General features: G+C 45.4%; 1 protein-coding gene across 1 annotated transcript; it reads left to right on the top strand.

Moving 5' to 3' along the window:
* The first annotated feature begins 658 nt into the window (after nucleotides 1-658).
* LOC129354285 (cyclin-dependent kinase 9) lies at nucleotides 659-4048 on the top strand. The gene is made up of 7 exons (XM_055023788.1): nucleotides 659-802; nucleotides 938-1051; nucleotides 2243-2324; nucleotides 2434-2524; nucleotides 2596-2762; nucleotides 2837-3008; nucleotides 3219-4048. Exons 1-7 carry the CDS (start codon nucleotides 762-764, stop codon nucleotides 3731-3733), a joined length of 1182 nt encoding a protein of 393 aa, XP_054879763.1. The 5' UTR covers nucleotides 659-761; the 3' UTR covers nucleotides 3734-4048.
* Nucleotides 4049-14954: the final 10906 nt, after the last annotated feature.

The following is a 14954-nucleotide window of genomic DNA, read 5'->3' as shown; positions in this document are numbered from 1 at the left end:
AACAATGATAAATAAATTAAATAATAAAAAGGAATAAATAAATTACTAAAGAAGGACAATACGTATTCTGCAACTCTAGTTGAAAGTTGGATAATAAATAAAGTATTAAACAATTTGATACCTGGACAAATGTTGATTTAAAAATTGATATAAAAAAGCTTGACAGTTTAGTAAATAAATAATTTTACTAAAATGTGATAAATCGATAAATAAATAACACAATAATAATATATATATATCATTTAAAATTTACATTTTAAATAATAGTGATGGAGAAAATGACAAAAATTGATTAAAATAAATTAAAATATATATAAAAAACAAATTCCTAATGAGATCTGTTAAATAAATCAAAAGAATAAAAATATGCATAAAGTAATGGATGGAATTTCTAAAATTACTTGATTAAACAACAGAATTGTCAATAAGGATAAATGAATTCTTTAAATTAATGGGTTAAATGATTAATGAATAAATTCAACAAATACATAGATAATTAGATTTTTTTAAATCAATGTAACTATTTTTCTGAAACAGTATGCAGAATACTTTAAGAAGCTTTATTCATCATAACCAATTTAAAGGACTAACTTCTTACGATAAAAAAAATTAATTCAAAGCAGTAACAGGAAAAACATATATGTCTGTAGTTTCAACAGGTTGTAGTTGCAGCCGGTCTCCAGCTGGCGGCAGTAGTGCTCCGGGTTTTTATTTGATCAGCTGCTGGATCAATCCAAAGAAGAGTCACTTCCGGCGCCGAGATGCAGCGAGAGAAAACAAGCAACGCCACCGCGGTTGAAAAGTAAGAATTTCTCTCATTTTCTCTCAATAATGCTCTCCAGTTATTTACCTGGCTCGTCAATGGAGCTGTTTTTATCGCGCCCAGCTCTCTGTTCTCCAGATGGAGGTGAAAAACGGCTTTTATTTCCCTCCGCAGGCCCGACCGTGAGGCCGCCATCATGTCCAAATACTACGACGGAGTGGAGTTCCCGTTCTGCGACGAGTTCTCCAAGTATGAGAAGATGGCCAAGATCGGACAGGGAACCTTTGGGTGAGGAACACGATCAGCTTCTCCTTGTTGGCTTCAGAAAATGATTGGAATTAGCTTCCGAACCAGAACCTGAAGGCCGCTTCCGCTGTTTTAGGTGTTATAGACCTGAGCTAACTCGGTTTGAACTTAGCCAGTATTTTTAAAGTGCGTTTTCTGATCAGTTAAACCTTCAAAAACAGAAAATCCTGGTTGAATCAAACCTACAACCACAGAGAGAATTGCTACTTTCACTGTAATAAAAGTTAGAGGTAGAACATCAGATCTAGCTCAGGCCACAGATTCTCCATTTTAACAGATGTATTTGTAAACATTTTAGTTCATATAAAACTCATCCATACATCAGGTGAGCTGTGTTCGTATTTTCCTAGAGGTTCTGTCGGACCTTCCTGTAGCGAACGCAGTCAAGCATTTTCTTTATGTATATTTTGGGAAATACTGTTTGATTTGGTTAATAACGTTATCTGACCACTTCAGCAATTACGTCATCACTTGGTCACGTGATGCTTTCGATAAAGGGCTGTAAGTTTCGTTTCATACTCAGTTGGGTTTTGCAAGCGGTAATAGGAAAGACAAAGAACTGAAATTTGGAAGAAATGGACTTTTAGCAACTCCTAACCTTCTGGTTGGAGGGGCATACGTGTTCACTATAGCTGCTCCCAACTTTTTCCACTGGTTGATGAAGATGCAACGCTCCGACTGATGGTTCCAAACGTTTATTAAAGGAATTTTCTGTCACATAAACGCCCAAGACCACCGTGAACACTGCAATAAAATACACAGTGGCAAATATACATCAGTTAAACCGTCATGTTCTCTTATATATAAATTGTTCAAATGAAACTTATTACACATATACAAACACAAGAATATTCCATTCAATTGTCCATACCGTATGCCCCTCCAACCAGAAGGTTAGGAGTTGCTAGAAGTCCATTTCTTCCAAATTTCAGTTCTTTGTCTTTCCTATTACCGCTTGCAAAACCCAACTGAGTATGAAACGAAACTTACAGCCCTTTATCGAAAGCATCACGTGACCAAGTGATGACGTAATTGCTGAAGTGGTCAGATAACGTTATTAACCAAATCAAACAGTATTTCCCAAAATATACATAAAGAAAATGCTTGACTGCGTTCGCTACACTTCCGGTCCGGTCTCAGGACGATCTGTGATCGTTTGCTTCTCACTGACAGGGAAGTGTTCAAGGCCAAGCACCGGCAGACCGGGAAGAAGGTCGCTCTGAAGAAAGTTCTGATGGAGAACGAGAAGGAAGGGGTAAGAAACTGGACTCTGACCCGAGTCCCACTGGGTTCTACTGACCTGAAATGAGTTCTGACCTGAAATGAGTTCTGACCTGAAATGAGTTCTGACCTGGTTCCTCCAGTTCCCCATCACGGCTCTGAGGGAGATCAAGATCCTGCAGCTGCTGAAGCATGAGAACGTAGTGAACCTGATCGAGATCTGCAGAACCAAAGGTTGGTCCTCCAGGTATGGTACCGGCCCGACCTACTTTCAGAGCTCTCACGGTTCCTTGTGTTTTGCCCAGCTACCCAGTTCAACCGCTACAAGGGCTCCATCTACCTGGTGTTTGACTTCTGCGAACATGACCTGGCCGGCCTGCTGAGCAACGCCAACGTCAAGTTCACCCTGGCCGAGATCAAGAAGGTGATGCAGATGCTGCTCAACGGCCTCTACTACATCCACCGAAACAAGGTGAGCCCGATCCGGTTCTGCTTCTGCTTTTGCTTCTGTGTCTGACGTCTGCTAACGTTCCAGTTCTGCCTCAGATTCTGCACAGAGACATGAAGGCGGCCAACGTCCTGATCACCAGAGACGGAGTCCTGAAGCTGGCCGACTTTGGCCTGGCCCGGGCCTTCAGCCTGGCCAAGAACAGCCAGGGGAACCGCTACACCAACCGGGTCGTCACGCTGTGGTACCGACCGCCAGAGCTGCTGCTGGGTGAGAAACCACATGCTGGTTCTGGTTCCTAATAATTTCGGCATCTGACCTCCACACAGAAATGTTTATTGTTGTGGTGGAAAACTGGATTAAATGCCAGGTTTTGATGTATTGAGTGTATAGAAACAGCAGGGGGAGCAGTTTCTGCATTTTGGTCATTAGTCCAGCAGGGGGAGCTGTGTTTGCTGACTCTGGCTCTTTCCCCTCCAGGCGAGCGGGACTACGGGCCGCCCATCGACCTGTGGGGGGCGGGCTGCATCATGGCGGAGATGTGGACCCGCAGCCCCATCATGCAGGGCAACACGGAGCAGCACCAGCTGACCCTCATCAGCCAGCTGTGCGGCTCCATCACGGCTGAGGCCTGGCCCGCCGTGGACAAGAAGTACGAGCTGTACCAGAAGATGGAGCTGCCCAAGGGCCAGAAGAGGAAGGTCAAGGATCGGCTAAAGGCCTACGTCAAGGACCCGTACGCCCTGGACCTGATCGACAAGCTGCTGGTTCTGGACCCGGCCCAGCGGGTCGACAGCGACGACGCCCTCAATCACGACTTCTTCTGGTCCGACCCCATGCCGTCCGACCTCAAGAACATGCTGTCCACGCACAACACGTCCATGTTCGAGTACCTGGCCCCGCCCCGGCGCAGGGGCCACATGCCGCAGCAGCAGCCCAACCAGAACCGGAACCCGGCCACCACCAGCCAGACCGAGTTCGACCGGGTCTTCTAGCCAGATCCAGAGAAACGCTCTGAATGACATTTCCTGCAGGATCGTCCTGCTTGTTACGTCAGGACATTTGGGTCGACCCGGAGTCCTATTGATGTTTGGGTTGACCCGGTTCTGGACCAGTTTTGAGCTAGTGCTGGACCGGTCCGACAGCCACGCTCCGTGAAAAGGCGTTCAGTTTAACGATCCAGATCTGTACAGAAGGGCTCTTGGTTCTGATCAGTTCCAGCTGGACCCGCCTCAAGTTATTTATAGGAATGAGTTCTGAGCGGTCCGCTGGGCCGGAACCACACACTAATAAAATGTGTTTTTCATAAACTCGATTGTTATTTTGTTTGAGGAACCAAAGAAGAACATTCTGGACCTGAACCGGGTCTATGATGCTGCAATAGCGCCGCCTGGCCACTAGATGGCAGCAGACAACTTTAGGAAACAATCAGAAATTAATGTTCATGTATTTTAGCGGTTTGATGACATTAAATACAGTTTGTGGGCAGGGACACAGATTAAACTTTAATAATACTGCCTCCTCGACTCAATGAAATAAGATCATGGTAGATTCACTGCTCTTTAAAGGTAAAATGTGACTCAAATGTTGAAATGTGAAGAACAAATCACAAATGCTGCAAACTATCCACCAGTTCAATGGCAGCATTACTTAATACTCATTTTCGCTCTTTACGTCACGCTGTTCAGCGGCCCAGCCGCCATGACACCGGAAGTCAAAACAAGCTGTGCGCCTCAACTTTAAAATGCTTATCGATAAACGGCTTTCGCCCAATATGGCTTGTATTTGGAGATTTCAGTGTAGAAATGGTCTGAGTTCTGTGGGTCGGAAAACCAAACGTCAATTTTTGTAAACATTTCGATGAGGAAAGAAGATGGCGCTGAACGCAGCCTCAGCCGCCTGGCGGCCCGCCGGTTTTCACGGCTTCGCAGCCAACAGCAAGGTAAGAAGATTAGCGTTCATAAACCAAACTGGTGGGAGCAGTTAGTACACCCAAATACTGCTTCAGGAAAAAGGTATTTCTCCATGTGAGAAGGGAAATATGTCTGTAAATAATTAGCGGCCGAAATAGAAACATTAATATCGTTAGCTGCTCTAATAGTGTGGTTGGCGGTCCAACTTTATTTAGGCCGTTGCTGTTCACCATTAAGACCAGCAATGGCAGCATCCTGGGTCCAGCTAGTGAGCTAACCGGGTCCAGCTAGTGAGCTAACTGGGTCCAGCTAGTGAGCTAACCGGGTCCAGCTAGTGAGCTAACTGGGTCCAGCTAAAGAGCTAACCAGGTCCAGCTAGTGAGCTAACCGGGTCCAGCTAAAGAGCTAACTGGGTCCAGCTAAAGAGCTAACCGGGTCCAGCTAGCGAGCTAACTGGGTCCAGCTAGTGAGCTAACCGGGTTCAGCTAGTGAGCTAACTGGGTCCAGCTAAAGAGCTAACCAGGTCCAGCTAGTGAGGTAACCAGGTCCAGCTAGTGAGGTAACCGGGTCCAGCTAGTGAACTAACTGGGTCCAGCTAAAGAGCTAACCAGGTCCAGCTAGTGAGCTAACCGGGTCCAGCTAGTGGGTCCAGCTAGTGAGCTAACCGGGTCCAGCTAAAGAGCTAACCAGGTCCAGCTAGTGAGCTAACCGGGTCCAGCTAGTGGGTCCAGCTAGTGAGCTAACCGGGTCCAGCTAAAGAGCTAACCAGGTCCAGCTAAAGAGCTAACCGGGTCCAGCTAGTGAGCTAACTGGGTCCAGCTAGTGAGCTAACCGGGTCCAGCTAAAGAGCTAACTGTTAGCCCGCTGCTATGACAGTTGCTGGTTTATAGCAGTGAACCAGTAGACGAGTTCAACTGAGTAGAAACATTTGTCTAAGTATTTTAATACCTGCTGAAAGTCTTTTATTCTGCTGACCCAGTTGTTTAATAAAAATAATCGCTTTGGCAACAGTTGACCTGACCCTCAGTCCAACAGCTGGACTTCTCTCTCAGAAAGTTTTCCTTCTGGAAACTTGCGACCGTTTTCCTGACGGCAGGATTCCTCCCCTGCAGATGGGACGTCTCCGTACCTGAGCTTCTCCTCCCTCCCTCGCCGCGTGTCCCCGGATGATGGATTGCTGTTTTAGTTCCAGAGCGGCTCGGCTGTCAGTCCGGCTGAAGAGGAGGCAGCGTGTGCGCCGACAGGGTGACAACAACAAGCAGCAGAAATTAGAAAGCAATCCAACGGACAGATGGGCCTGTGAGCCGCAGCCACCTGCATGCTAATGGACCTGCAGCTCACACTGCGGCCGCTGGCGGTCCGGATGGGAGGAACGTCTCTGCAGAACCAAATGGACTCAACTCACCGAAGCTCACTGTGTTGGAGGTGATTTTACCTTCTGCAAACAGAGAACATAAAACCACGTCGGCACGACGTCCCACAGACCTGGAGAGGAAACAGACTCAAAGCAGGTCCAAACATTCAGGTTTCAGAATCTGAATTAAGTTTCAAATTCAAACCCAAAGAAGGAAACTCTTCTTCTGTGGTTTCATGTAAACAAAGCAAACGTTCTACAGTCTGGATCCAAAAACATTTTATTTCCATTAGTTTGTTAATTGAAGGTTTTTATTTTCATTCTGTTTGCAGCATCTTTTCTGTTGCATTGTTTCTGTTTTGCATCATTCATTGGGATATTTTCGTCTGTCAGCCACTCTGGGATACAGATGCATGCCACACTTTTCAGATTACCTTGATGCAAACATCAGCGTGAGCTGAGCTGGGCGTCGTGTTGCTCTTTCCAGCTTGTTGTGTTTCTGCTGCTTCTCCAGGTGTTTGCAGACAAACTTTCTGGATTTTCTTCTTCTGCATTTGGAAAGCTGCGGGGCAGAGGCAGCCAGGCGAGGCCGAAGAATCCTCCTCCTCTTCACCTCCAGCCAGCGGCGTTGTGTGTGTGTGTGTGTGTGTGTGTGTGTGTGTGTGTGTGTGTGTGTAAGTGTGTGTGTGTGTGTAAGTGTGTGTAAGTGTGTGAGCGGGCCCGTCAGTCAGCGAGGCGGCCATCTGCGTGCCTGCGTGAGGCGGGAGCCAGCTGCAGGCGGCCGCTGCCAGCAGACATTAGGGAAGCAGCAGGGTGTCATTAAGGCGCCTCCATGATTGATTAACCGTAAACCTGCAGCAGGGGAGTCCCGCCTCTCACACACACACACACACACACACACACACACACACACACACACACACACACACACACACACACACACACACAGAGCGGGAGGGAGCCCCCTGCTGATCTGACAGTGTAACTGCATTAGCCGCCCAGTAGGCGCAGGAAGAGCGAGCGCAGTCAGGGTCCATCAGGACATTAGGAGCGCAGCAGCAGCAGCAGCCGGCGGCGGCAGGCGATGCTGCTGGCTGGCGGCTCGGCCCAACCGCTCCAACAGAACCACAGGACCAGTTTCAGCAGAAAATCACAAGAGCAGAGCAAACAACCAGGAAACAACCAGACTGTAGAGACGAAAAAAACTTTATTTATGAAGATGGAAACAGACTGAAGCTCCGCTTCGGTTCCAGAGACATTTCCATCTGCTGGAGGAATCTCAGGATGAATATTTCTGCTCTTCTCTGAGGACTGGAGCTTGTGGCTGCTCTGCCTTACGGTGGCTGACGATGCTAACAGCAGGAAACGGATAAAAATGTTGCAAAAACATGTATGATGGAAATGGCAACACTCACAAACGCTCCCCCTAGTGGTCTGGAGGACTTCAGCGGTGGAGCGAGTTCAGCGGTTTACGCTGGAAGTTTTTGGTATTTGAGTTTGTCTTGAAGTTTCCGTTTTTCATGGGTAACTTCCCACCTCCAGTTCCTCCACTGAAAGAAGAATAAACACGTTTAACTATAAATGGATCACAAACATTTATAGTTAAAATAAATGTCCGGTTTTTACAGCAGCCTTGTTGCAGGAGATCAGCTGATTGGATCTTTTCTGTTAGAAGAGAATTATTTTCATAAAATGACCAATTTTCTTAGAAAACTGATCACTTCAGGTTATTTGTGATGTAATAACATCAGTGTTTGAACTGGACCTGCTGTAATGAGACACATAATAACCTCTATTGTCTTTTATTAATCTCCTCTCAGGATTCATTTCTCATCTTCTCACTGACAAACTCAATAATCTGAGCAGATTATCGGCTCCAGACTCTGAGGATGGACTCATGTCAGAATATGAGGCGAGTTGAACATAACCCAGAGGTGATGATGATGATGATGATGATGATGATGATGATGATGGCTGGTGTTAGCATGCGGCTGCGCTCAGCCTCCCGCTGCTCTGATGAAACATTCAGACGAGACGCATCCATCAGGCGGAGCCGTCACGGCGCCGCGTGTCGGATCGCTCCCAGGAATCCGGTTTAACGCGGCGCCGCGATTTCCTGCGCAGCTTAATGACCCGTTTCCTGCCGCAGGCTGGAGGACCGGGGGCTCACGGAGCGCCCGGCGTGACCCCACACGCTCTGCTCAACACAAACACAGGAGCATTACAGTCTGGGGAAGCCTTGAAACAGTAAAATATTGATCCATCAGTTATCAGTCGCTGATAACTGTGTTTCCATGACGACCGACTGTAACGATGCATCTGCAGAAAAGACGTTAGTAATTATTAGACTATATTTCATCTCAAAGACATTGAATATGATCAGAAGAATAATGTCTCTGGGCTCTGGTTAGCATTGCTAACCAGAAAGTTAGCACTGCTAACCATAAAGCACTAATTATCCCAGTTAGCTATGCCAATGTGGTAATTAGGGGTTGCTAATGCTAAAGTGCTACACTAACAGAATTTAAAGAAAGTTGACATTAAAGCACTAAACCTTCATAGTAATTAGCTAAATCTATTGCTAAAGTGTTGTACCAGTGCAGTATTTAGATAAAGCTAATGCTAAAGGGCTTAGTTACAGCATGATGTTGCCCTCGATCAGGTCATGAAACGATTCATATTTCATGTATTTTATAAATTAACACCCTGATTTTAGAATTTATCAAGAAAAGTTTTTTTAGGGTAAGCTAAGTGTGAAACATGTTTTTAAAGTTATCAAGGCGCTAAGCTAAAAATGAGTAGAAATGCAGACATCACTTTAACTGGAACAAAGTGTAACTATAATCATTTCAGTGTTTTCAGACGTTCTCCAGTTAAATTAGTTTCATTTCAATCTTTACCTAAATAAATGAAGTTTGATTACAGTTAAATAAAAACAGAGAATAAAATGTTACCTTACTACCCAGATTAATGCAATAATTTTACCTTATTAAGACTTTTAGCCACTTCCATTCACTGCCTCTATAAATAGCTGATTTCATTTAGAAAATCCAAGATGGCCGCCGCTCTGGTTTTAGTCTTTGACTTTATTGATCCAAACAGGTTGAAACTGGTCTGATCCATTAGCTTAGCTCCATGCTAACGGCCACATTCAGACATGATTTCATCCTCTCACCATATTCACATGTTTACATTTTCTCCTCCTTGTCTGATGACCTTTGACCCCAGCGGTGGAGATGATGGACATGTAAAGATGAAGATAAGACGCTGACCTTTACAGGATAAGAGCAGCGTTTGTTTTGCTGACCTCTGGTTTGGTCCCTGGTTGGGAAACATTCACCAGCTGAATGCTGAGCGGCTCCTCCGGGTCGGTTCTGCTGCCGGTTCTGATCCGGTTCTGCTGCGGCCCGGCTCGACTGATAAACATCTGCTCTGACATTTTCCTGCTTTCACAGGAAACATGAGATACGTTTGTGTTTCTGACGGCAGTTGGAGGACAGAAGGACCAATTAGGTCTGATCCTGATGACATCATCAGGCGATTTCATGAAGCTCCGTCCTGATTGGCCGGTCTGGGAGGAAAAACTAATTCTCTGATCGTGGCGTCATGGAAACATTTAGATCCAAACTTCGACTATTTAAACGATTGTTTCCAACCAGGAAGAGTTAAAAATCATTTTCATTTAAAGTACTTTAGTCAAAATGCTGCTGATTATATTCAGGATGAGGTCTGGACTTTGACTAGGCCATTGCAGCACTTTGACTCTTCTCTTTTTCAGTCATTGCGTCTTGTTAGTATGGCGGCTTATTAAGATCCGGTCTGGACCAAAGGTCAACATGGGACACATGAACTTCTGAGTTCCAAATTATTGTGAGGAAGGTCTTGCCATACTCAGTTCTTTTATAGGTGTATAATGTTAGAAAGGTCTTGCCATACTCAGTTCTTTTATAGGTGTATAATGTTAGAAAGGTCTTGCCATACTCAGTTCTTTTATAGGTGTATAATGTTAGAAAGGTCTTGCCATACTCGGTTCATGTTTTCAGGTTTTTGTTATTGTTATAAATGTTTTGCTTCATTCAGTTTATTGTACTTGATTATAGTTATAAATGTCTTGCCATATCCAGTTAATTTCTTGTTGTACATTATTGCTCTAAATGTCTTGCCGTATCCTGTTCCTCCTCGTTTCTCTGTGATTAATTTTGTCGAGATTCACAAACTGATATAAAAATAAAAGTGACTCATCATATTTTCGGTTATGATGACTCATAACAGACTCGGTTCTGTTTGGTTCTTTCAGTCCAAATATCATCATCATCACAGGGTTACGTCGAGGCCGTAATGACATTATTCCCGCCTGCAGGTGGCGCTGCTGAGCCAGAGGACCTCAGAGTTTCCAGCTGTAATCACTCACCGAACCCGAAAACGGGCCGGGACGTTTCCGAACCGCTGCAGCTGAGCAGAACCTCATCTGCTCGGCCAGCTGCTTCCTCCTGACGCCTCGCTGCCTTTTGACTCACATTACATCAAATTAAAGTGCGTCATCACAGCCAGCGGAGAACTTTATTTACCCAACAGATGGCGGCTTCATCCCGCCGAAACGCGGCTCCGCAGGTTCCGCTCCACCACCGGCGCGCGTTTATCTAGAGGTCAGAGCGGAAACTCTAGAGGTCAGAGCAGAAACTCTAGAGGTCAGAGCAGAAACTCTAGAGGTCAGAGCAGAAACTCCAGAGGTCAGAGCAGAAACTCTAGAGGTCAGAGCAGAAACTCTAGAGGTCAGAGCAGAAACTCCAGAGGTCAGAGCAGAAACTCCAGAGGTCAGAGCAGAAACTCTAGAGGTCAGAGCAGAAACTCTAGAGGTCAGAGCAGAAACTCCAGAGGTCAGAGCAGAAACTCTAGAGGTCAGAGCAGAAACTCTAGAGGTCAGAGCAGAAACTCTAGAGGTCAGAGCAGAAACTCCAGAGGTCAGAGCAGAAACTCTAGAGGTCAGAGCAGAAACTCCAGAGGTCAGAGCAGAAACTCTAGAGGTCAGAGCAGAAACTCTAGAGGTCAGAGCAGAAACTCTAGAGGTCACAGCAGAAGAAACTCTAGAGGTCAGAGCGGAAACTCTAGAGGTCAGAGCAGAAACTCTAGAGGTCACAGCAGAAACTCTAGAGGTCAGAGCAGAAACTCCAGAGGTCAGAGCAGAAACTCCAGAGGTCAGAGCAGAAACTCTAGAGGTCAGAGCAGAAACTCCAGATTTCACAGCAGAAACTCTAGAGGTCACAGCAGAAACTCGAGAGGTCAGAGCAGAAACTCCAGAGGTCAGAGCAGAAACTCCAGAGGTCAGAGCAGAAACTCTAGAGGTCAGAGCAGAAACTCTAGAGGTCAGAGCAGAAACTCCAGAGGTCAGAGCCAGGCTTCAGTCAGCAGGATCCTCTGCGGCGACTGGAGGAACAAAATAACTACAGCAGCCAGAAAAAATTAGAAATGCTGGATTAGTTTCAAAATTTAAAAAAAAAAAAAAAATCTGAGCTGGAAAAGTGAAATTTTGTTCAAAAAACTAATTTGAATAATTTTTCAAAAATAATCTGAGTTTGAAAAGTAAAAAAAAATGTCAAAAAAAACAAACTCAGTGATTTTGAGACTAAACTGAAATTTTCAAGAAAAAATCTTGGAAGTTTCTAAAAAATAATTTTTTTTGAGAAAAAAGGCAATAACTGACATTAATGTCAGATGTTTTTTACTTGGAAACTTTTTACAGAAAAAACTTCTAATGTTTAATTTTTTCTTTTGAAACATAGAAAATGTCAAGGCTTGAGTTAAATCTAACATCTATGAAGGTTTTTATTTTGACTTTTTAAGCTCAGAATTTTCCTGTTTTTCTGAGATGAATTTGAATTCATGGTGTCCGTCTTGGCGGCGGCGGCGGCCCTCAGGGCTGAGTGTCGGTGAATCGGGGTTTGTGGATCTAGAGGGAAAGTTTTTACTCTGTGGGATGAAAAGCTGCTCCAGGAAACGCGAAGCTCAGCTCCTGTTTTCCCTCCAGTGAATGAACTCTTTGTGGCCGAAGCCTCCGGACCTGTATGTGTGTGTGTGTGTGTGTGTGTGTGTGTGTGTGTGTGTGTGTGTGTGTGTGTGTGTGTGTATGTGTGTGTGTGTGTGTGTGAGTGTGTGTGTGTGTGTGTGTGTGTGTGTGTGTGTGTGTGTGTGAGTGTGTGTGTGTGTGTGTATGTGTATGTGTGTGTGTGTGTGTGTGTGTGTGTGTGTGTGTGTGTGGGCTGAGATAAAGACGGAGGAGTGGAAATAGTGAAGGTTCCTGATTATCTCCTGTTTGGTGTTGCGGGTCGGTCCAATCAGACGGTGGTTCTGGACGGCCGGCCCAGAAATCCTCCTCTCTTCCTCTCACACAAAACTCTTGTGTCTGCAGACGGAAACTTCTTCCTGCCGATTTGCTGCTTCAGCCTGGATCATAAACACCAGCCTGTCTGGACCGCTGGGGTCCATGGGGGCCCGGTTCTGGTCGCCATGCGGCCAAGCTTCACTTCTTCAGACCCGTTAGACTCACCAGTGATCAGCAGGTCGGACATGAATCATCGTTATGGAAAATTATAAATGTATTTCCTTCAGTTTCTTTCAGTCACCAGGGCGGCATGAGAGCGGGGCGTTATGAGAGCGGGGCGCATGAGAGGGGCGGCGAACCCAAAATCTATAAATATTGTTGATTTACTGTTTACATGCAGAGAACCAAACGATCAAACAAGATGATCAAAACATTTATAGAAATGACATCATCAGATGGACCAAAATAGAAAATTATCTGGTAATTTGAATGAGGACCAAATAAAAAAATTCATATAATAACATTTTTCCAAATCAATTATTTCAATGTAAAACTTATTAAACATATCTGTGTTTTGTTTTTGGTTTTACTCAAGTTAACTAGTAACTAGTAACTTTCTGCTGCAGAAACAGTTCAGATCGTTTCCTGCATCCTGATTGGTCAGGCGGTGGCAGAAGGAGGGGCTTCTGTTTAAAAGAACCCGGATCAATAGTTTATAAATAAATAATATCCTTATTTTTAACTTTAAATGTTTCCAACATGACGACCCGAGTTCTGAGGATCTGGTGTAAGAAAACTACACACTTCCTGCTTCCTGTTGTGACATCACAGAGACCAGAACCATCAGCCAGAGACGAGCCGGTTCTGGTTTGAAACGTGTGAATGAATCCTGGAGGAAACGCTGAAGGATCTGCAAAAAATGAAATGAATCGTTCAGCCTGAAATGAATCGTTCAGCCTGTAGTGCCGCTCTGAGAGGATGAAGTCACGATTCCAAATTCAACCAATAATTGTTGAATAGTGACTAAAAGAAAAGACTGTTGGAAGTTTTGTTGATCTGCAGTAAAAATAATATCTGGTTTCTGCTGCTTCCAGTTCATTAAACATCGAATGTCATTAGAGAAGCTGCTGGAGGTCTGGAGGTCTGAAGGTCTGGAGGTCTGGAGATCTGGAGGTCTGGAGGTCTGAAGGTCTGGAGGTCTGGAGGTCTGGAGGTCTGAAGGTCTGGAGGTCTGGAGGTCTGGAGGTCTGAAGGTCTGAAGGTCTGGAGGTCTGGAGGTCTGGAGGTCTGAAGGTCTGAAGGTCTGGAGGTCTGAAGGTCTGGAGGTCTGGAGGTCTGAAGGTCTGAAGGTCTGAAGGTCTGGAGGTCTGGAGGTCTGGAGGTCTGAAGGTCTGAAGGTCTGGAGGTCTGGAGGTCTGGAGGTCTGAAGGTCTGAAGGTCTGGAGGTCTGAAGGTCTGGAGGTCTGGAGGTTTGGAGGTCTGACCCGAGGCGGCTCTTTGTCCTCAGGTGTTTCTGGATCTTTGATCTGCTGCAGATTTGACCCCTCAGACTCATTCAGCAGATATTCCAGAGATCGTCTGCGGCTCGTTTCTGGACTCTGCGGCTCGTTTCTGGACTCTGCGGCTCTCTGCTGCACCAGGTGCAGCATCTACGTCAACAAATGGCTGCGCGTTATTCTCAGCTCATTAAAACATTCCCCAAAGCGCCGCCGTAAATCGCCCCGGGCTGCGTGTTTGGATGTCTAATTAGGCGGCGCCGCGGCCCGGCCCTGGCTTGTGTGTCACTTTAATGAGGCAATTAGACATATTAGGGATTTTGTATCTGGACTGTCGGGAGGTTTTCAGGGAAGTGGAGGGCAGAGAAAGGACAGAGGTGTTGGGTTGCAGAGAAACAGCATCACAGGGAAAGTCTTGACTATGGAGCAGACTCACAAAAGCTGGGAAAACTTTGTCTGTTTTCATGCTAATGCGGAGCTAATTCCTAGCTTAGCGCTTTAGAGCTTTTGCTAACTTGCAGTTTGCAGAGAAAACATGACAAAGCAATAAATATCTGATTAGCAGTTTAAATATTTTGTTTAGAAACTAAATGTTTAACTTGGAAATATTTGGCTCTAAGCCGATGTTAAGCTAACTCTGAGCTAGCTTAATATTTAGTACCAAGCTAGCTAAATCTTGAATTTGGAAATTACATATTTATCAAATTAATATTTTACAAGCTTGGAGAAAAACAAAATGACAGAACTAAATATTAGTTACGAGCTAAATAGTTAGCTTTAAACTGATCTTAGTGAAAGCATCTCATTATTTTCCATATTGTGTAAATTCTGATGTTTGGTTCTGAACCAGCTTTGTGGTTCTGTTGGTTCTGTTGAACTCGCTGGCATTAATCTGCACTTTTCTCTGTGACTCACTGCGAGAGTCAAGAGCTGCAAATTGCATCTGTTCCTAATTAAAGAGTGTTAATGAAAGCCCGTTCTCCTGGTGGGCCCGGTGGGCCCGCTGCCGCCCGGCCCGCCATGACGCTCCGGAGGAGGAAGAGGAGGAAGAGGAGCCGGTCCGGCTCAGCGGCTGAAGGTCGGCTGGTCGACCGCATGTTGCTTCGGTTCCAGCAACCTGCAGCAACTGCAACA

This window comes from Poeciliopsis prolifica, unplaced genomic scaffold, assembly GCF_027474105.1.
Source record: "Poeciliopsis prolifica strain line A6 unplaced genomic scaffold, Auburn_PproV2 SCAFFOLD107, whole genome shotgun sequence".
Lineage (NCBI taxonomy): Eukaryota > Metazoa > Chordata > Actinopteri > Cyprinodontiformes > Poeciliidae > Poeciliopsis > Poeciliopsis prolifica.
This window is presented reverse-complemented; position numbering and strand designations above follow the sequence as displayed.